Here is a 23,211-nt window from a genome sequence, read left to right as displayed (position 1 = left end):
AGCAGAAAGGGGCATTCCAAAACCAACCTTCTGGAACAACAAACCAAACTGCATCTGCTCAGCTCACTGGGGCCAAGCAGATACAGATTGTTACTGTGACTGAATCAATTACCAGTGCTGTAGCTGCCAGAACACCCCCAAATTAACACAAAAAGGGCAGGGAAGCAGAAGATGACTATATTTTAAGTCAATATCCTTCACAAAGAAGGAAAAACCTGAAAACTTCTGGAACTTTGATCTATAGGGAAACTGTTAATCAGCTCAGCTCACCTGGCCAGATACTAATTCAGATAAACACTGGCATTATAGGCAAAGCAAAAAAGCAAAAGGCCAAAGCAAAGTGCCATGACCAGAAGCTATATTTCTGTTCAATTTCTCTGTCTCCAAACTTACCTATTAATTTCATAATTTCTGTATTTTAGTAGAAGTTCAATTTGATCTGAAAACTCATCAGATAACACTGGTATATGCCTTAGCTGAGCTAAGGAAGATCTAATGAACACTGGCAGGGCCCCAGCACTCCTCCTTTGAGCTAGAAGAGGACTTTGCACACCTGCAGTGCAAAGCACTCTGGCATGAGGCTGGGAGTCTTCCCTTTCTTCTCTTCCCAGAGCCTGACTTTATATTAATTTCATAGTTCCTAGTTCTTGTGCAAGAAGACACAACAGGTAACCCCTATCCACCTTTCAACACTACTCCTGTTCTGGTGGTTCTCTAGCAATTCCTTTAAGCTGTTTCTTTTCCAGGGTGAAAGGTTCTAGACTTCACACTAATTCCTCATGTAGATGTTGATCTGTGCCTTCTGCTGCACTTCTGTGAATCTTTTCTACATCTCTCCCTTTTCTGTGACCAGCACTGCACAGTATGTGAAGTGCAGTGAACTGGAATTCTATACAGTGATCCTTTATCTTTTGATTTGCTGTCAGATCTTTTCCCAATCCTTACCAATATTTTAGTTTCCTCTTTTGATTGCTGCTTGGCACCAACCTGATGTTTTCAGAGCACTATCTATCATTCTGTGAAAAGGTTTCCCCTGAGTAACAGAGACCACAATTGCAAATGTGAAATTAGGATTGTTTTTTTCCCCCATGTATCACTTCACATTTACCTATGCTGTGTTTCACCTGCCATTTCATTTACAAGTTTCATGATGACTTTCTGAGATTCTTGACAATTGCCCATTGCCTTTACTTTTTTGAATAATTCACATCATCAATGAACTTCTAGGCCACCCATGAATATGGTGTAGAGGTGAGGCTCCAGCACAGACCCCTGCAAAACTCCAATGGTAACCTAGGTCCATTATGAGGATCCATGCCAAGATTTCCTCATTTGTGCCATAGCTGGGATGTTTATCAGGCAAGGTAAGCTACTTTGCCACCTTTTTTTTTTTTTTTTGCTTTTGTTTTCTTTGTCCCCAAAAATGCCTTTTTTTTTTTTTTTTTAAGAAACCAGGGAATAAACACTGGCCATCATAGCATTTGTTGTTAAAGATGAGAGGACAGGGGAAATCCCTTGTGGTGATGTTAAGGTTTTCAGTTTGTCAATGACAAACTGAAAAAAAATCAGAAGTACACAAACCCAAAAGTAATTTCCATAAAAAGGAAAGCAGGCAGGGTAGATATATCACAAGAACCAGCTGATATCCAGGCAGACAGGAACATTACCCCCAGAAAATCTTTGCCATCCATCCTGTCATGTGAATGACACAAGGTATCACGGGGCTGGTACATGCACCACGTCCAGTGGAACTTGTAGGTACGGTTCCTGAAAAGAGAAAGTGCAACGGCATCTGGCTGTTATTATTCTGGTTGTTCCAGCACAGATTTATCATCTGCTTTAAAAGTATTTAGGTGCTTGACAAGAGGCAGAATGCAACAGAAACAAATCAACAACTTTCTAGTCTGCAAAATTTTATTAAGCAACAGCTGGACAACTCTTACAACTCCAAATCATCAAGGAAAAATAGGGCAATCAGTCCATCTCTCAATCATGTAGACAGTAAAGAATCTGGACAAACCACACTTTTATAGGGAAACCAACAATACTTTCTAGGCACCTCCTGCAAAATCTATTACACAAGATACATAAAAGGAGAGGCAGATCAGGGTAGTTTTTAAGTACAATGGAAACCAAGTATACCACGGTATATTTAGGAGGAAAAAAAAGGAGATTCAAAAAAATATAATTAAAAAATAGTCTAGGTAAGTAAAGTTCACAAATGGTGTACCAAATTTTCAAAAGCCTTAAGAAAAACATGCTGGGCTTGCTCACTTAAGAGCGCATGCACCTGCATGACTCTATGCTCATTAAATTTAAAAGAAAAATGAAAAAAGAAAACCAAACAAACCAAAAAAAAAAAAAAAGAAAAAAAATCCCAAATCACTTTCAAAGTTATAGTACCAAAATAACGCATTTATAAACAAATGCAACTCCCCTTCTTTTTCAGGAAACACTACAGTGCCTTTTCAATCGAATGCATCCCCATGCTATTCCACAACACCATATATTTTATCTACAATAAACAACGAGGTCTTGAACAGACATACCCTTCCCCAAACACACAACACACAAACAGAAAAAGAAGCAGCAAATGCTGAAATAGTGAAACAGAAATGAAAAGCAACCAAAGGCAAATCAAGTATCAAGCAAACTAAAGAAACAAAGGGCAAGTTAGAAAAGTTCTGAACAAATAGCTTCAAACAACATAGGTAAGAATTACTGGCCGAGCATTATTCCTGTGAAATACTTAAAACTCAGGTGTCTTCACACTGTTCCAAAATGTTTCTCTTTCATTATTACTTTAATCTTTATTTGTATCTTAAGCCATCTACTTGGCCAGTCAGATAAAATTCCAAAAAAATAGACAACCTTTGTCAGGATTTAGAACTGTTGATCAGTCCATATTTTAAAACTGTAAACCAGAAGATTAAGAGCAGACTGGCAGCTTTGACATCACACCATCGAAATTTTCATTGAACACTCTGGATAGGTAAGTATTTGGTGTTTTTATTTATTTAATTTTGTTTCACAAAAGCATGTTTTCTTGATCCTGCAGTCAGCTCTGTGTCAGCAAACCAGTGCACTTGCATAGTGCTCCCAAACAATCCATTTGCCTTGAAACACAAATTTCTTATTACCAATTCATTTGCAAAATTGAAAGTCAAAGGGTGAAGCTTTTAGTTTTCTTAGCAAGAATTGCTTCACTGAATCTTATTTCATTCTTTTGTTTCATTAATTGCTTTTGCCTTAAAAAATTTCTAGATGCAGCAACAATCAAACCACCCAAAGAATCTCCTAATATATCTTCAGTAATATCAGGCAACAGGGAAAGCAGTCTTTTAATCTTAAAAACATCTCTGTGGGACTTCGAATAATATTAAATAAATACAAAGACAAAATAATTCACATAGACCATTGTTCATGAGTAGTAATTAATTTTATTCCTTTGAGAATGGTGCATGTAAATTCCAAACCTGTAAAGAGGACCTGTGGTGCCTCCCTGCAGACTGTTCCTGAGGGCAACATGACTCTAAATTGGTATTTACTAATGAAGGTTTGTTTGTGCCTTGAAGGGGAAGAGACATGAACACAAAAACCAATTTGTCTACTAGAAGTTTCCCATTTTTGTAAGCAGTATAGGTGACTTGCTCTCTTACACTGGGAAAACTATTATGCCAATCTCTAAATAACATAAACAGCTTGCCCTCCTGTCCTGTGATGGAATCCTACAAATGGGAATAAAAGTCAAAAATCTGAATGACTACTCTGTGGCCAGGATTTTACTTCTAGCATTCTTAAAGGGGGCTTATACAGAGCTGTCAACACGGTATATTGGGTAATGCTCTATAATTTCCTTGAGTAGATATGTATGGGTCATACAAGTCATCTTTACCTTATAATCACACAGTAATGGGGAAGCACCTTTTGGGTTGGATTCTGGTCTCTTAGTATCTTGGTGTAACCATGTAGTGAGGCTGGAAGTTGGCCCTCTGTCAGCATGCCACACAAGGGTCTCATCTCTTACCAATCTAAGTCTGATTTACTGGTCTGGAGTAATTTGGGCCCTGCAGACATGCAATTCCTAACTGCTGCTCTGGGAAACACATTCTTAGAAGTTAATGAAAATTTACTGTGTCCTCTCTCCCCTTTCATTTCATCAAATCAGTTTTTGCACTTTCTGCTTTTTTTATATGAGGATGTAAAATGTTTCTGAGAGGTAAGAGGGCACCAAGGTAACATAGGATCACACACATCAGGCCGCAAAAAGCAAATGCACAGAAATTGTCTGAGGCAACAGTCAGGCAAGCTCCAAAATCTCCAATGTTGTAATTTCTGAAAGGACACTAAAAAGACACTTCAAGGAAAGCCTGGATCTATGGAAAAGTTTAGGCTGAAGGCTTCAAGAAAGTCAGGTATCCTTGTCTGACACCTGTAGACCTTCGTGCATCTTCATAAAAACACTGTTTTGCATGTGGCTGCATCACAGGAAACTCTTGTAACTGAGATTAACCTGTGTGCAGATTTACTGATATTCAGGCAGCTCATGGCACATGTTACTGTGGTCTCTGGATCTGAGTGCAAAATTGCTAATGTGATAATTCCTTTTTTTCCCCTCTGTTACCCCCACCTTCTCATAGTTTCTCAGGATGTTGCAGAAACATGTATTCTTACTGTTTAAACAGTAAGAATGCAGAAACATGTATTGTGGATGCCATGGGATGGAGAGAGAGAAACGGCAAGCGTTTCTCACAGCGGCTTGTGAGAAGTTTTAGGGAGCTAGAAAGATGTGATAACCTGTTGACTATAAACAATTTGCAGGTGCTGGTTTTCAACTTTATTTTTCTGTTCCTCTCAAGGACAGTGAGTGAGAAATGTTTCTGTTAGTTAGCCAATGGAATAGAACCTATCATTCCACTCTATAAAACCGCACGGTTCTTTTGAATAAAACCTTCTTTGCCTTTTCTACCATCCTGCCTCTCAACTGTTCCTGCCCCAACCTCAGCACAAGAGTGACATATTCTTACTGTTGCCACTCCATTTATGCCAGACTTTAAATATAAATTTTTAGATTATTTTTGAGATAATAATATTTTGAGGGTATCACCATTATTTTTTCAGTATTATCAGGTTTTTGGTTTCATCCCTTTGCAACTCCAGCAGAGCAGATTCTGACTTCAGATGGACACCGTGGCTGCTGGCTGGCATCGGGGCTCTCTCTGCCCAAAGCTGCTGCAGCCAAACTCCATGGCAGCTTCATGCTGCTCTTGGAGCAGACCTAGAAGGATGAGTGGAGGAACACCTGCTCCAACAGGTCTCCTATGGAGCATCTTGAAGAGGCAAAGCTGCTGCAGGCAACGTCAAGGCACAGCTCCGTGAGCTCCGCGCAGCACCTGCCAGAAGCACTGTGGCGGTGCTGGAAGCAGCTGAGCCTAGCTGCAGAAGGAGCACTTTTAGGCTGAGCAGAAGAAAATGCTTCAGAGGAAACTGCTACACTATTCCTTGTGCCTCAGCTGATTCCAAGCTAGTTTGCCTGTACCTCCACCTGGCACTGAAGTGTGCCATCACCAACCCCTACTGAACTACAGTGACCTCCTTACAAACAGCCCGTGTCGTTGCACCCTCTCTTATCACGTAACCCACCTTATCTTGTACCTCAACAAAAAGCAAACTGTGCCTTCTATTTTTTAAGCCACTCCCAATCAGAGTATAGTTACAAATAAAGAAGGAAAACAGAGGACAGATTTCTGCAGGTCCCAAAGAACTCACCTAGACTCTTTGTAGTCTGCATAGTTCTCCATAGCAAACTCATTGCGTTTAGCTGCCAAAAAATATTTTTGCCTGCATTATGAAGTTTTTACATATTATCCAACAAAACAGGTCTTCCTATAAGGATTTTTAATTTCTTGCAGCAAAATATAACTGCTAGCAAACAACTGCTTACAAAGATGCTCTTTAAATATAAATAAGTGTGTGTAACTCAGTGATACATAGTAAAAAAATAATCCCTAAATCACTCATTACATTATGCAAAAAAAATAATTTGTTTTTTGGACATTAACAGGAAATCTGCATTAAATTATCTTCAAAAAACCACTCAAAACTCCCTACAGAAAAATCAAACCCAAACTAAAACAAAACAAAAAACCAACCCAACATAAACAAAACAAACCCCCATGACTTAAAATTATTGCACAACTGAAAAAAAATAAGCTTTGGAAAAAACATCCTTTACATCCTTTCAGTGGAAATTACTGCATTTATAAAATAACTAGCTATTTCTGAACACTTTGCTACATTCTTCCTAGAAGTACTTAAGTTACCTACAGAAAAACTGGGTTTTACTAACAAAACAGAAAATGTAACATCTATCTTTCGGCTGAATGCAATAGCAGTCTTCACAATTGAAATGATTAAGTGGGGATATTCTTACTTGTTTCCTATATTGTATCTCAATTGAAAATAAAACTACTTTCACTTTTTCTTTTTATAATTTCGGATCCAGTTGCACACTCAGATTTCTATGAATTTACCATTCCTTTCATTAAAATTCTATATATTTGAGAGTATTTTCTCTCTTTAATTGGGAATTCTCTACATATTAAAATCCTTAATTACAGAGACTCAGCTAAGTTATTTTCAAAAAGATAAAAGACTATTTTATCTTATGGAATTCTCTGACAATTAAATGGAAAGGATGTTAGAAATAGCATTTATTTTCCAAATTTTTTGGCAATTATTCATTGTTCTTTGCTGAGGCAGAAACCAGAGCTCTTTCTATGCCATGGTTCTTTGTGAGTGCCATCAGAAGGATGCAATCATGACCTGGACCAATGAAACCAAATTACTAACTCTGTTACTTGTTTTACAGGTTTCAATTCTTGGTTCTCCATTAGAATAAAACTACTGATAACTGGAAAAATTTGGCAATAAACAAAGTGAAGAGGAATACTATTCTCTGGAAAGTTAAAGAAACTGCAAGCAGAAGTCCTTATTTAGATTAGATTTTCTTCAGAAAAGAACATTCACATTGTTTTCACGTCCTAATAATTTTGGCTGGTGATGTTCTTCCAGCTGAGTATTTCTGACACATGACTAAGTGGCCCTTCCCTGAGCAAGCAAACAAGCCAGCCCTGGTATGTTTCTTGTCTTACAGTGTTCACTGTGTGCCTCTCAAACACTAATTAGGGTACAGCTGGTTAGCACAGACCTTAGGGCAGGTGAGGCCTCTCATCAGCCAATTTCTCTTCTTGTGTACTGGAATCAGTGGACTAAGAATTCGACCTACTGTTTTTACAGTATGTAACTCAATATAGACAAAAGGGCTTAACAGTGTTTCCTCAATAAAAACCAACAAGTGAAACATTTCCATTGATTTTCAAGGGACCAGAACCAAATCTATTTCAGTTCCTCTGCTCCACACACATTATACATACAGGCACTCAAACTGCTGAGTAAATCAAGCACATGAAAAAGAACACAAGTGGGCCCAGATAATTAAAGAAAACAATTAATTAATTAAAGAAAACACCAGTCTGATAGATGCCAAGGGTAATGTTGAGCCTGACCACTCCCACATAAGCAGAAGCTGCTAAGCTTTGGGATAATACAGGCATGGTATCTACTGCCCCACTCCTTCCTTCCTACTTCTCCTTCCTCCCTCCAATGACACCATCTCTCAGGTGGTTTTTCCTGGACCTACCCCGTGGGGCATTATCCAATCTATCTCATCACCTCCCCTGGCAACTCTCTGAAACTCCTCTAGTGGCATTGCTCCTCTGTGCTGTACAGCTCTGGAAACCTCAGCAGAGCACAAGTCAGCAGCTCACTGCATACTGGCAATTTCTACTACAGCAGGGTCTTATGTGAAATGTTCCTTTAGAATAAATCAGACAACACGCATTGGCCCTACTCCTAGGACTCAAGAAAAACAAAGAGAAAATCACACGTATTCATCTTAAGTTATACGGGCTTTTTCAGGTAAAGAAGCTAAACCGTGGATGAAAGACAAAGCAGCTGTTGACATCTCAACCAGTATCTTTCTCAGTGATCTTTTAACTTCAAAAGATCAATTTTTACAAAAATCTGCTGTGATGTTTTGTAATCTAATGTCCCAATAATTATATTAATAGTTTGGGGATTTGTACATTACTGGCAAAACTATTTCCATATCAAAATATATTCTGTAGCAAAATGCTGACAAGAAGGAAAGAGAAAAAGCAAGTAAACGTGTGCACAACACATGGACAACAAAGAAACTCTTCTGTGCAAGCAACCTTCTGAAATGCTCAACGTGTCCACATGTGCACCAGAGAGAACTGCACAGTCATACTACTGGTATTAAGCTTTCCTCCATCACACTTCATGTAGACATTGGCTTCCTGCTCTTAGCTGGAGCAAGTAGCAAGATGGATGACAAAAGACATGATTCTGTCCAATTTTTCCTTTCTCTTTCAACTCATTTGTTCTCCAGCCAGCCATGATTTTGTTTCCTGCAATGAATTTGCTTCCCTGATGAAATTTCTTCTTGTAATGACTTGCTACACTTCTGTCTCCTTCCTAATTCAAGCACTGCTGTAGAACTTGATTAATACTGATTGCTAAGAGGACTGAATGCACTGGGTCTTCTCATTTGCTGGAAAAGCTTTGTTTACATGGTGTAAACACACTGAAATGAGGAGCAAGCACAGGCACGGCCTCAGCGGTACATCTGATCACACTGTACCTCTCCCAGCTAAAGGCCAAATTATAGACTACTGCTGAACAATATGAACAAAAAAGCCACACTTATGATTATTTCCTCTCCATTTTTTTTTCACCTACTGAAAGATGGTTATGCCAGTAACAAAAGAAGCAGCGCTTGTAACTGCTCCTCTGTCTTCTGTCACCTACTGCAAGACATTTACCCCCCTTAACAGCATACAAAACAAGCAGACATCAACTTCTTTGATACAGTAGGTCTTTAAACCCTGGTTCTAGCCAGGACAGAGTTAATTTTTGCAGTAGCCAGGAGAAGGCATGGCTAGAATCTAGAGGCTATTTTATACCACCTCCCATCATTTTCTGGGGCGATGGGAAGGGGTCCTATGGTGTGGCAGCACGGTCAGGTATTGGCAGAGGCTTCCCTTGGTGAGCACACGTGTGAATCCTTTGCCTCTCACGCACTCTGTTATTAACATTGCTGCTGTTACCCTTTGTTTTCTTATTTCACTGCTGTTTGCAGTAAATGTAAATCACTCTCTACCTGTGATCTTTACCTTTTGTGCCTCCAATTCTCCTCTCCATCCTACCTCAGGGAAGGGAAAAGGGGAGGGGGCAGTGAGCAAGTGGTGCATGGTTTGGAGTGTTTTGGTAGAAACAATAAATTGGAGAAAACCATTCCTAAACCATGACAAACACCCACTGGAAACAATTTTTTCTCTTCTGAGTAATACATGACTGTTTATAAATTAAACATTTACCTACATATGCCTCCTTGGAACCTGTGACGCTCAGTTAATAGCAGGTATCAGAGAAGAAACACATGTCTTCAAGTATTATAGCTTCTTTTCTTTTTTTACTTTTTTGCTGCTATCACTGATGTTTTAGTAGTAGAAGTACAAACTGGACCAGAAAAAAGTCATGTTCCCTGTTTTAAAAAGAATAGCATGAGATAAGGCAGTCTATCAAAAGAGCAGTCTGTTTTAATCCCCCCATGAGCTTACATCAGCTACTGTAGCACACACAGCAGAACCACCACAACAAGCCAAAAGCCACACTTCTCCACGTAACACTGAATGGCTCTCAACCCTTCGCTCTTTCTGAGACCCAGCACAACGCTTGAAAAGAAAAAGAAACCAGAAAACAAACAAGCTAACAAACAAACAAACAGAAAACAGCCCCCCACCCTCCACCCCGTGACTGATAAGAGTTAATGCCCTTCTGGTGGGCACCAAGAGACTTTTCCAGTTTTACTGCCTTCTTAACTCCCAGGCATCTCTGCACACCTAAAGCAGGCTGCCCTGACATTTTCCATTTGGACTTTATGAGAAGGTTAACATTTTCCTCTCTCCAGTCTCTGCTTTTTCATTTGAGGCGTTGAGTCACATTAGCCAGAGCAACAGCAAAGGCTTGCACTGCAGAAAATGGATACTGAAAGTCCAAAATGTAAGCATTGCCATCAATTCTTCCAAACTGCATCACCTGGGAAGCAGGGGAAGAGGAAAAGGAAGGGAAAAGAGAACAAGGTAAAAAAAAATGATCTACAGAAAAGGAAACAGAGAAGAGAATAAGAGCGATCTTTTTCTGCTTTGTAGGAACCCCCCCCCCCCTTCTCAGGTAATATGATTGGAGCTACAGACAGGATGGGGTATGATGCCAAAGAACAGTGAGAGCACTGTACTTATCATCTGTACAGAGTACTTGACTGCAATATTTCACTCCACAGAGTAAACTGATAAAATATGCTAGAATATGCTAAAATATACATACAGCATTGGTTTAAGTAGATTGCCACCAATTGCTTCAGCAGATATGGGTACATCAGCATCATGCTTTCTGCAGGAAAGTATCAGTCTCTCCCTTGGAAATATCCTACCATCAACCCAACAGGAAAACAGATTTTGGTTTCAAAGAAAGGAGCTTTCAGGGAAGGGGAATAACCAATTTCTCTACTCTAGCACTTCACAGCTGATAAGGTGTTCATCCTTTGCAGTTCTGTTTCCCTCTGCATAAATATCTTCAGTAGCACATAATTACAGCAAGAATGAATTAGCAAAGGGGCAGTGAGAGCTGTTTGAAATGCAAAAAAAGCAAAACCAGTCAGGTTGATTATTGCTCTTCCACAGGGAATACCTGAAGTTTGGCCTATTATTACTGTTTTTTCATTCACTTCACTGGAAATCCAGATTTTATTTGCTCTACAGTGAAAATCCTTGAGCTAGACTGGGGACTGACTGTGAAGTCAAGGCAGGCTTTGTTACCCCTGGCAGGAAAAAAACCCTTTGGCTGGGTGGTTGTGCACAGCTGCCCATGGGGACATATTCACAGCCATTTAACTGAAGAAGAAAGGGTACAAATGGCTCTGATTGCTGCCTTTGAGCTGTTGTTTCATACAAGCAAAACCATAAGACTTCCACTGGTCATGCATGTTGGATACTTAAGACTAACTCCCAACTTAAATCAGAGGAAGTTGAGAGTCTTGGTATCTTTAGTAAACCAGAATGACTAACAGTGGACAAGGAAATAAATATGAGTCTCCTGAATCTCAGTCCAGCATCCTGCTAATTAGCACCACTTACAAGCTGGGTTTGGTGTAGCAGTAGTAACATACCACTCTCAGGCCAAAATTAAATGTTTTGATTTTCTGAAGTAGCCACTGATCCTTCTATCTACAGGCAGTCCAAAAGTGGCCCAGGAGCACTTTGCTTTGGGGTGTCTCTCTCCTCTAGCATTAAGAGCCAACCCCAGGGGCCTGGTTGCTGCTCACAAGTGGAAATTTTGGCATGAAGGGAAGCTAACTGCCTTAGCTATGTGCTGCCTGGCTATGTGAGCAGGCCAAGACCTTTGTGAGCAAGGCAAGAAGGGGGCCTTCTTGCCTCAATTAGCTGCCATCCACAACCATCACTGACGGCAAGTGCAGCTACCACTGCGGAGAGCTATTGTGTTTATTACAAAACCTTCAGCAGTGAGAGCCAGCCAGACTGAGGGAGGCCCTTGTTCCCTTGTCTGACTGCAATAAGACCAAACATATTTTGTGTATTTACTTTACAGCTGAACTTCACCCTGCGTGCTGAACTTAGACCTTCGACAGCTGTTTCTTATCAACCATATGGCAAAGCTCTTTTTCATGGAACAGCTGACACAAGCAAGAGGCACTCTGCAGCACGAGTGACAGCTTATTCCTGGCATAGCTTTCCCACATCCTGGCCCCCATTCCAGCAAACGTGTGCCAACCCTTCCTACCTGTCGTCCTTCCAGCTCAATCTGGAAGTTTTTTGCCGACTCCTGGGTCACCCGCCCTCCGAAGTCCAGCTGGTAGACTTGCGTTGCCTCGTTCCACAGCGGCTGCTTGTTGGCCATCACATACACAAAGCCTTGGCTTCCCAGTCGCCCGTCCTCCTTCTCACTGGCCTTCCGGCACTTGAATTCATCCAGCTCACTGGCTGTCCTCAAACTCCTTTTAGTTTTCCAACCCTTTTTACTGCCCTGGCTCTGGTTCATCAGTTCATCTCCGCTGATAAAAAGCTCCGGCTCACTCTCTGAACTGTCCTGAAACTCATTTGTCTTGTTTAGTTTCTTGGACTTCAGCTGATCTTTTTGGCTCTTGACCTTCTTTTTCTCCCTCCCCAGCCGAGGGCTGGCTATCAGTGAATTGAAGTCAGTCAGTGTCCTTGCCTCCTTTTTGACCTTGCCCTCAGTGATGGCCTGCACATTTCCTTCCTCGGCTCGACTGTCCAGGCGTTTCCGGCTCTTCTTGCCAAATTTGTCTGTCCTTTGGGGAACAGGGCTTTCCGTCAAGGAGAGCACCTCCTGGAAAGTGTCTGCCGTCTCCACCATTACCTCTGTGCCCACGTGGCCCTGCAGCTCTGCTGGCGGGGGAGACATCACCGGCTTCTCCACCACGAGGAGCGGCTTGGGGGGCAGGGTGCCCTGGGGGTTCTGTACGGGTGGGCAGGCGCTGTAGGAGCTCCACGGGTGCAAGGCGATGGGTGGCAGCTGTAAACTAGAGCAAGTGCTGCTTCCCGGGTACATGGGCGGCAAAGGGCAATAGGGGAGGTTGGATGAATAACCTGGCTGAAGCACAACTGTGGGCTCCTGCTGTGCAAACTGTGTTGGGGCCAGAGCTTCTTTGGGGGAGCAGGGGGCCTGCATTCCCTGAAGGGGTGGGGCGCTGTAGCTTCCTGGGTAAGGTACTCCAACCCCATAACTCGTCTGAAAAGTGGCAGTGGGACTGGTTGGAGACTTGGGGGAAACAAACGGCACTCGAGACATATCCAGATGTTGAGCTTGACCAATGATGAGCGGAGGAGGTTTTAGAGGGTTGGGCACTGAGCTCTGAGATGTCCTTTCCTGAGGAACCCATATCTCTTCGCTCACCATAGGATCCCACTGGTACGGCGGTGGCCGTTTTACACTTAGGGTAGCCTCTGTCAAGGACACAGGTACGTGCCGTACCGATTTCTCCACTGGGCAGTGCTGAGAAAGGGCCTCATCCTCCGTGAAAGCGGAGTTGATATAATCCGCTCGGTCACGGGAATTGTCAGGCGGGCTCAGCAAGCTGTAGGAGGACTGGGAGGCCAGAGGCGAAGTACTGACAGAGTGAGCAATGACAGAGCTGTGTTGGGAGCCACTCGCTGCGCTCAGGTCTGGTCTCATGCCACCAATGCTGGAAGTGCCGCTACCAGCATTGGCACTAGCGATGTTGCCCGCGCCACCAGCGCTCGCACTGCTGCTGCTGCCAGCGCCGCCACTGCTGCATTGGCTGCAGGTGTACAAGGCCGTGGGCACTCTCTGCTGGTACTGCGCCGACACAATGTTGCTCTTGGCCTTAGGGGGAAGTTGCAAGGTGGCTCTCTGACCATCCATCAGCTGAGCCATTTTCAGGGCTGCCTCTCTGCTGTTCCTCCGCAGAGTAGCATGAATGATACTGCTGTCCAGCCTCTGCGCCATGCTTCTGCCCTGGGACAGCTGGCTGGCAATGTCAGGGTAGGGCGGCGGGTCCCCGGCTGGGATGGAGTAACGGGGGACCGTGAGCCGGTTCAAGGTGGCGCTGGCACAGGGCTGCTGCATCTTCTTCTCGGCAGCCGTGATGCGCAAGGTGGCGGAGCTGCCGGGGCCCGGCAGGGTGTAGGTGCTCTGGGCACAGAGCATCCTGGTGCGAGGCCGGCACACCTCCTCCACGTTCCCGCTGCTGTCGAACGTCGTTATCCGCTCGTAGCCCAGGGGCGTCTGGTAGTGCCCCGCCGGGTAGAGGGAGAACTCGCCCTTCTTGAGGCAGAGATCGAGGGGCGGCTGCGGGGGCCCGGGCGGAGGCGGCAGGGGGGCGGCGGGCACGGCGGGGATGGTGCCGGGGTAGGGGGGCGGCGGGTTCATCTTGTTCAGCTGCAGCTCCTGAGCGGCCCCGAAGATGACGGCGTCCCCTTCCACCAGCGGCGGCCCCGGCCGCGGGGCCTTGGCCTTGGGCGGGGGCTCATGCTCGCGGTCGCCGTGGTCCCGCAGGTCGGCCAGGGCGATGGCGGGGGGCGCGGGGGGCGGCGGGGCGAGCGGCGGCGGGGCGGGACGGCCCAGCTCGCCCACGGCCAGCGCCCCCGCCCCGGGGCCGGGAAAGCGGCCCGGAGCCCCCGGGAAGGGCCCCGGCCCCTCGCCGCCCGCCTCGGCCGGCGGGTTCGCCAGCACGTCCAGCTGCACGTTCTGGTTGGCGAGCAGAGACTGCACCAGGCCGATGCTCTGCGTGGGCGACATGGCCTGCGCCGAGCTGTGGATGGGCGCGATGGGGATGTTGACGGTGCAGGGCGGGCTGCTGGCGGGCGCGCCGGGGGCGCCGGGCACTGCAAGGGACAACACAGAGCGTCACCGCCGCCCCGGCCTCCGCTGCCACCCCGGCAAACCTCCCCCGCCGTGGCCAGGCCTGGGCCGGGGCCTGCCCCCGTCACAGAGGGGCCTTTCAAACTATTTGCTACCTGCAGGGATTCTACTGCTACCTGCTCCCAAAAGCGGTGGATCAGACCTCAGTGGAAACACGTCTTCAGCCCGTCTCCCGTGACCCCCATTGCACAAGAGCTACTTGTACCGGCTGGTGATCAGCTTTAAAGCCACTTCTTGGGAGTGACACTTCAGAGGTCAAGCTCTGAGCGTGCTTTCAGCCTACACTACGATCTACGATCCCCATGGGCTGTCACGATATCACTTAGCATTCACTCATCATCACGTTTTAACTGCTTCTGCTCAAATCAATAAAAGTTTTGCTAAATCAGGACTCACTAGTTTTCAGGGAGGGACTTTTGATAGTAAATACAACAAATCAACAAACAATTGAACAAAGCAAACAAGCAAATAAACAAAAGAAGTGGAGGCTAAGAAAGTTGAAGACCTGCATTGAAGACACTATATAATATCTTGTATAAGGTACCTAGACTCACTGAGTTGGGCAGAACTGGCAGTTGGCAAAAGCAGAGTATAGTGGGTGACAAACCAACCAGCAATGCAAGAGGAAGGAAGCTGAAACAGCGAGAGGGGAATACGATGAAATGAAATGCAGACAGAACTTATAAAAGTTCTCAGATTGGTAAGGAGAAAATGTGAGGAAATAGATGGGAAGCCAAAAAGATTCAAGAAGTGGGTACTGTAGTCAGGAAGACTGCAGCATTAATGTTTGGACAGGCTGCAATCAGCAATGTATAAAGAAGCATATGTATATGAGGAAAAATTTCCCACATGTGGTGGCATTGAAAAAGGGGAGATGTGGCAAGAAGAAATCCTCATAATTTTGAGCAGAGGCATGAAGAGTGCTCAACTGTTTGCAGTTCCTTTTGCAAAAAGCGATTGATTCCAATAGGAACTACCACTGAAAAGCTGGCAGGAGCAGGAAAATTAAGACACTGGATCCAAGTAGAGGTGCAGTTGTCAAGAGGGAACAAAACAGAATAAAGAGGGAAAAGAGTAAATACTATATTAGAACTTCCAAGAATATTGCAAGCTCTTTATTTTTGATAAAACTTGCTGTAAAAAACCCCACAGAAAATGGTAAATGGGTTGTATCAGTAGGTTTGTGGAAGGAAAAGAGACCAAGGATCTAGTGTCACATCCAATTTTTATCCAGTTTTATATCCATATTTAAGTGTGCCAAATTCTGTGGAGATGTCTGATTTGCAAGACCAGATCATGTAAGAGATCCATTAGTCAGGACTCCTCCAAACGTGGCCCAGTTCCTAATTAATTTCTCATTAAAATTCAGGTCATCTACCTATGCCCTGTGATTACATTTTTGGTAACATCAGGCTTTTACCAGCATCAGTCATGAACGTGGGAGGTGTACAGACAGCACTGTGGCTACACTGGCAAAAACTTATGGTAGTTCAGTTCATTCCTATAGGGGAAGACCAAGAGCCAAACTTAACTGACCCCAAGGCAGTTCTGTGGTTCTGTGCTTGGCTGGCAGGCCATGCTTTCACCCTGACGCCTGCAGGCTTAGCAATTTAGCTGCCAGAGCCTGAGGTTTAATTGTTAGCTTGGCTTGAGCAGCCCCAAATGTTGCTGTCATCTTGCCTTATCCAACAAAATATCATTTGTTGTGCTGTTGCTTATTACTCCTGAGTGTTTAAATCCAACGTTTTCTTCATTTCTCCAATGGTTTTTAATTGATTAGTTTGCATACTTTGTAAGTGAAATCAATTCACTGTGCATGTCTTGCCAAATCTTTACAGACCACATTAAAAAACACCTGTCCCAAGTGTACCTCACTATGAACATTACACTGCCCAAGAGCAACTTTCCATCTTTTTTTTTTTAATCAATCAGGTAATCATTATTTACCCCCCAATAATTTTTCCTTTAGTAGATGGCACTTTCTTCCTTTATATGCAGGCTTTAGAAAGGATATCCCCAAAAACATTTTTGAAGATTTAAGTAGCCACCATTTACTAAGTCAGAAATACATTTTCGGAAGAAACTAGAAAGGAAAAATGCACAAGAGGAAGGCTGTTAGAAGGACAGGGTAGTATAATTCTTTTACTAGCCTTCTCAAAGACCTGTTACAAGAGCCTCTAATAATTTTCTCTCTGGTTATGTGCCTGCAATTATCGGCACCATTTAATCTCTTAGTACAGATTCAACCCCATTTTCAGGAAGAGATGTGAATACTTTGTATTAACTTTTTTCTCTTCTATTTAGTTTTTGTATTACTTTCTGACAGCTTGGACTGTGTTTCATAATAGCAAATGTTGGGTGCTTTCTATTAATAATATATATATATATGGTCACCAATGGCTCTATTATTTACTTCAGACATTACAGGTGAGTATCATGTAGACAGAAATTAGGCAAGACAAGTCCCCCAGATTGTGAAAAAAATGGGTTTAATTTGAAACATACAAGTATTTCTTTAGAATTCAGAGGACTACTCTGATGCTCAGGTCAGACAAAAGCTCTGCTGCTGTCAGCAGTTGAAACCCTGGTCTGAAATAATGAGAACATTTCCATTTATTTCAGTAGATTTTAGCACTGTTCTTAATTGCTTCGCAGTGCTCACACTCCTTTCTCTTTAAAAGGTACTGGCATGACAGCCATTTCCATAGTTCCAAAAACCAGTGACCAGGCAACAGGAATCCCTCAGTGATACGAAAATTCTGAAAATGTATTGATTTATCTTATTTTCTGTTGTCTGTTAATTTTATTGGCATGATGACTTTGTTTTGATTGGAGGAGGTCTTGAGTACTTCCCGTCCTTTTACCTCCCACATCACATCACCTGCACCCAAACCTTCTGCTACCTCATTGAAGTGAAAAATTCTTCCTGATCCTGCTTTGTTTGTTGACTACTTTACTACTTTAGCCTCTTAGTAGTAATAAAAATCCAAATGAGCATTTATCACTTCTCAAAGGGTGGCTGAGTTTTATGGGAACCTGCCCTCCAACCCAAGCTCCTATCAGCTGTCTGTGCTTTGATGCCATCAGGTCTCAAGAACACCCTGTCTGGGTTTCCAACACCTTACAGTTCTGTCCTACCATGATGCACAAGGCAAGGCTTCAGTCTGTGGAGAATTCCTAGCAAACTAAGATGAATTAGCAGACAACTAATTTCCCAATGAACTTGAAACTAAGGAGCTCTTTCTGGATTCTATTTTCCACAAGTCATAGAAAACAATGCCCATAATACATATCTAGCCTTATTCTAACTCAGTTCTACAGGACCGCATCAGACTAAAGGGTTCTGATTTGTGTGTTTACCAGAGGGGACCATGACACAACCAACCTGACCTCCATCTAGCTTAACCCATAACATGGCAGCCCTCCAGCTCCTCCTTACCTGGTAAATCATCTTCGTCTTCGCTGAAAACATTTGGATTAAAGACAGGCATGTTAATGTAGTCCATTGAAATCTTCCGCACTTCTGGGAGATATATTGTCATTTGCCTGGGCTGCAGATGCAGCAAACTGGTTTTATATATTACTAGAAAAAGAACATAACAAGAAACAAAAAAGTCTGTTACACAAATAGCATGTAATGCTAGGAAAAAAGCAATTCAAAGCAGACAGAAGGGCTATGAATATTGATATTTATTGTACACATGTGCATGGGCGAGCCATTATTTGTCAAGTCACTATGTAACACTTTGCATAAATGGGATAAAAGAGATTGTTGCTTTCAGCTATTTCTCTTTAAATGGAAGCAGCATCTCTGTAATTAAATAATTAATTACTTCATCTTGTATTCACATCTATTTTTATGGAAGGAAAATACTTTTTTCAATTATGCTTTTGAAACTTTTCACCACTTTACAGGGGAAAACTGGAAAGCTCTCAGGAAGGAAATCTGCTGATGGTTACCACATACAAAGAAATCCCACTGGAAATCCCAGGGATATACAAGTATCCCAGGAAATCCCTGGGACCCAAACCATTGGAGACTGGGAGAACATTTGAAAGAAGTGTCACCATACATTCACTCTACACTGATATCCTTCCCTATCTGCCACTGGCAGTGAGAGAATTAGAATAACCTGTTGATAGCTGTCCATATAGCCACAAAAGCTATCCACCTAATTCTGCATCCAGGGCACCTTTATGTACTCCTGACCCAACTGGATAATGCAACATGGGACAAAATAAGTTTTCTGAAGAGGTCATTAAACTGCTAGACTTGTGTTAATATTTCAGTTCAAAGCTCAGTTCTGCATGGTGGTACCCTGGTTTTTACCCAGCCTTCCTTCCTTCTTAAAACCTATTATTTCCATTGTCCTCTTGCAAAACCCTTTTTTTATTTGTGTGGGCTTTGTTCCAATAAACTGTAAAAATAGAGGTCTGGGCTCAAATGTTGATTTACTGTTTTATTACAAGTGAATTTTTACCATTTTATTGATAGCTCATTATTGTATTTATAGATTTTAATCTCCTTTAGTTACAGTGAGTTTAATAAAATCTAATTCCCACTGTCCACAGAAAGTAAGTGCTTTGTTAAGGAAGCCTTTTGATCACTTACAAAAAATCTCATGGCGTAAATTTCTTATTTGTTAGAAAGAAATTGACATGCAAAAAAAACAACAGTTTACTTTTACCTGCACCAAGGTTAGTTGGTAGAAAAGCAGCCAAACCCACAATTTTAAATTTGGTTCCCCAGATATTAGATGTGACCTGAGCAAGGTAGTTGTGCTGCAAAACAAAAACAAGATCATTTTTATCTGATAAAATCTGTATCAAGCTCTAATAAAAAACTGCAGAGCAATCAAGCTATTGCAAGTGATAATGCAATTTCAGCCTATCTTGTTTTTATTGTATTGAAACAGCCTAAAGTGCCTATGTAGCAACAGTTTTATTCAGTCATTAAGAAGACTCATTCTGATATCTTAACACCATCAGAAATGATGTATACATCAGCCACAGGGTGATTAGAGCTATTGAAGATCTGAACAACACTGAGTGGAGAATGCCTGTTTAGTGAGAAGAGGTCTGTTTTTTGGCACTTGCTGCTCCTGCCCAGCAGGATCATGGCTATTCTGTATTTCAGAGAGTGGTATACCCTGCCCCCGTTGGCTCTATGCTCATGAATCACTTCATAGAACAATAAACAAGACAGAAATTAATTACTCATAACAACAAAACATATATTCCCCTGGAGCTCCTAAAGCAACTTCCCAAACCACTGTTGCCATGGTACACACATTATGGGTCTGAAAGACCAACATATTTTTCTCAAAGGCCAGGAGTTATGCTGCTCGTATCAGAAGCAGAATATAAGCCTCAGGTCTTCTGCTCTATTCAAAGGGCTTTTGCTCCTAGCTTCGTGTAACTGTTTAGAACTTTTCATAAAAAGGAAAAAGAAAAACAAGAGAGCAGAAAAAACCAAGCCAAACAAAAGAAAATTAAAATAACACAGGCTGTTATTAATTAAATATACAACCCAGACAGTTCTACAGCTGGCTAAGTTTCATTTAGCTAGAGGACATGAACACCACAAAGAGCACAAAGTGGTAATTCCTTTTCTTCCTTCCAATTAAGACTGTTTCATGTTAATTATGAAACAGTTCATTTGGTCCTCTGAAGCAAACATTTCCTTACCTCTGCAATCCCTAGCAAAGCAGAGAATTATGGTAGGATTAAGATGGGTCAGAAACTGAAGTGTTTTCACATACACTTTCAAAAAGCCAACAACATCACCTGGAATAAAACCTCTCTCATGGATTCACACTGACAAAAGTAATGGTGCTGGTACTCACCAAACACCATCTCATACTCCTCTGGCACTTTCAAACATTAGTACTGAACTGGAAGATGCAATTCTCTAGTTCTATCTACTTATTGTAATATAATGCAAACTTTCATTGCTGATCATTTGATTTTTACCACAACATGCTGCCTTGTGAAAAAAATGTATTTGAGTCAGGTATGGTAACAATGTGCACAATACCTGAGTAATATCTTCTAAAGGAAACTCTCTTCGTGTCAGGCTTGGAGAACCAATAGAGGGTTTCCTTATTGGTAACCTTGGTGACCTCGAGATCTCCTGTGCAGCTCGTGACATCTTTGGAGATTTGCGAGCTTCTATATTGATTCTGCAGGTAAAGCAATACTTGGAATCAACAATGGGCAAGCTAAAATGCACAAAACTCATGTCTTTGAATGGAAAGATGTAAGAAGACAACTGGTAGGATGTCCTTGAAGTGACTAATAAAGACTGTAGAGCCTACAGGATGGAGAATTATGGGTCAAATTTGAAGATACAGATACTTGAAGACACTTGCAGTAACTCATGCTAGATGCTTTCTAATTAATCTAATAAAGCTTACAGCAGTTCTGCCATATATCTTCCACTAATCCCTAAAAGGTGTAGAGATGAATGATCTCAGCTATGCAGACTTTGAGAAAAGTCTCAAGAAAGGAGAACATGACACCTCAGCTGACAGATTTTCACATTAGTATATACAGCAAACCAAGGCTCCACAAATGTTGCCAGCGTTCCTACCCTTAGCCAAAAGTTATTTCTACCTCCCACTATACAAGGCAGAGTCAACAATACCAGCTCAAGCACCTAAAGAGTTCACTGGCAGAAATGTAACAAACAAAAGTAAAAAACAGTCTGTTTGAAGGACAAAATATATTCCATGGTGGCAAAAGAGAAAGAAAAGGAAAGGTGAGAGAGTTTTTAAAATCTTTCTTTGAGACTGCCTGGGGAGAAATTGTGCTCTACTGTTTCCCATTACATTTTGTTCCAGAAATCTTCCCCTAAGTCCAGCTCTATACCAATCTCTGAGATCACCCCAGAACTGCACTTTGCAGAGGACCCCAATCTTACAGAGAATGCCTATGTGCCCTAAGGAGTTTACTTTTTCATTTTACAAGGTGTCACGAGAGGAAAGGAGAGGCAGGAAGGAAGAGAGGCCACTTGGGGAAAAAGAAGAAGAGCTATCCAAGACGTTATTACCTGGGGAGTTTAGGTGATTTGCTAGCTCGACTGATTTTTGGAGATTTCTTTGCTGCCCAGTCATCGCTGAGTTCGATATCACTGGAGTCAGAGCAGTTGCAGCTGTCAATCACAGTGGAAATCAAGCTGTTTCCATAGATTTCATCTATCAAGACAGGCCCCAGAAAATTTAAGTGCTGCTTCAGAAAACTGGTATAAATTATAACTCTCAGTCATCAGAAGCATAAACCCGATCCGCAGGCAGCAGTTGAAATAAAACTTTGCAGAGGAAAATTAAATGTTCTCCACTCTGCCTTCCAACTCCGAATTTCCAACGGTTTGAACTCAAGTGAACGTTATTCAGAGGGATGAATAGCATTCAACTGACTTCAAAATTGAGACTAAAGAATATTTTCTGCTAATTAGCAATCTATATTCCATTACTCAGAATACAAGAAGTTCTCTTCTGTAAAACAGAAGGCAGCAGGGTGTAATTTCAGAAGCTTCTAGGTCAGGCTAAAGATTTTTTTCACATCAGAAAAAAATATCAGATGCCACCATCCACGCTGCATATATGTATTTTTTAAAACCCCTGAGGATTCAGCGTCCAAAGTGTTGCTAAATCATTTTTATGCAGAGCAACAATTGAATCGTACCTGCTTTTCCGTCTGTTTTAGGATCCATGATGACAAACTCGGGCCGCAGCTTGCTGATCCGACGTCCTTTCAGGATGGGCACCAGTCCCCCCAGGTACTCCAAGTAGAGCGTGTAACAGGGACCCCCGACCTCCGGGTCATCTTCCGTCCGCTTCATGGTGCAGTGCAGCCGCTCGTTACCAGCTGTTGGGTAGCTGACAAAATCTCTCATATTGTTTGGGTCTGGGATTGGAGGCTTCATTAAACAGAGGAAGGAAAAAGAAAGTTTTCCAATATTGGTTGGGGTTCTTTTCTGTGGTGACTTAATCCCAATACAACTAACTGAACTTGAACCCAACTCTAATTTGGCGGGTGAAGATTAGTATAGGTTACTTCATGAGATACGCAGGACCCACATGCAAGACAGAATGGCTGTGTGTTATTTAGTTAGATCAAAAGCAGTTGTACACAAAAAATGAAAACTAAAACTAGTTACATCAAAAAGGAAGGTTGAACCTGTGGTCAGAGCACTGAATGAGACAACAAACCTGTCTTCAAGTTCCAGCTCTTATCAGAAACTTCTTTTTGAACTTGAGTAATGTGGTCAAGTCAAGTATCAGAGTATCTTGTCTCCTGCAGGCCCTCGAAGTGCACCTGGACACTCAGATCCCATTCCTGGTTAGTACTGATACTTGCTATGTCACTATGCTACAATGCTGCCAACTCTGGAAGAAGCTTGTACTTTTTATATCACTTCCGAGCACATGTCCCGTCCTAGCTGAGTGCCTATTTGTGTGCCATGTAGAGAAATACAAACACAAAGCTTGGGTTACTTTGCCCTGCTTGCCAGCACACTATTTTAATCCATGAAAAATTCAGTCCTAAAGCAGTAGGACTGCTTTTGTCTAGGACAATATAGCCTGTATGACACAAAATACTATTAATGTGTATAAGTCAAAAGAATTTCTTTCAAAATGAAAG

At 42.5% G+C, this 23,211-nt stretch overlaps 1 protein-coding gene across 5 annotated transcripts in view; it reads right to left on the bottom strand.

The window, feature by feature from the left end:
• Positions 1 to 1,908: 1,908 nt before the first annotated feature.
• Positions 1,909 to 23,211, bottom strand: part of TULP4 (TUB like protein 4) — a 149,739-nt gene continuing 128,436 nt past the window's right edge. For 4 of the 5 annotated variants that reach the window (XM_084201799.1, XM_084201800.1, XM_084201801.1 and 1 more), the window contains 7 exons: positions 22,252 to 22,486; positions 21,617 to 21,761; positions 20,603 to 20,747; positions 19,254 to 19,347; positions 18,005 to 18,148; positions 11,944 to 14,528; positions 1,909 to 10,182 (listed from right to left, as the gene is read on the bottom strand). In XM_084201799.1, coding sequence (XP_084057925.1) covers positions 10,066 to 10,182; positions 11,944 to 14,528; positions 18,005 to 18,148; positions 19,254 to 19,347; positions 20,603 to 20,747; positions 21,617 to 21,761; positions 22,252 to 22,486 — 3,465 coding nt within the window. In that variant the 3' untranslated portion in view covers positions 1,909 to 10,065. The remainder of the gene's footprint in view (positions 10,183 to 11,943; positions 14,529 to 18,004; positions 18,149 to 19,253; positions 19,348 to 20,602; positions 20,748 to 21,616; positions 21,762 to 22,251; positions 22,487 to 23,211) is intronic. The other variant, XR_014615997.1, reaches the window with a different exon arrangement.

This window comes from Fringilla coelebs (assembly GCF_963513975.1).
Source record: "Fringilla coelebs genome assembly, chromosome: 3".
Lineage (NCBI taxonomy): Eukaryota > Metazoa > Chordata > Aves > Passeriformes > Fringillidae > Fringilla > Fringilla coelebs.
Note: the sequence above shows the minus strand (reverse complement) of the source record. Positions and strands in the feature narration are given on the sequence as shown.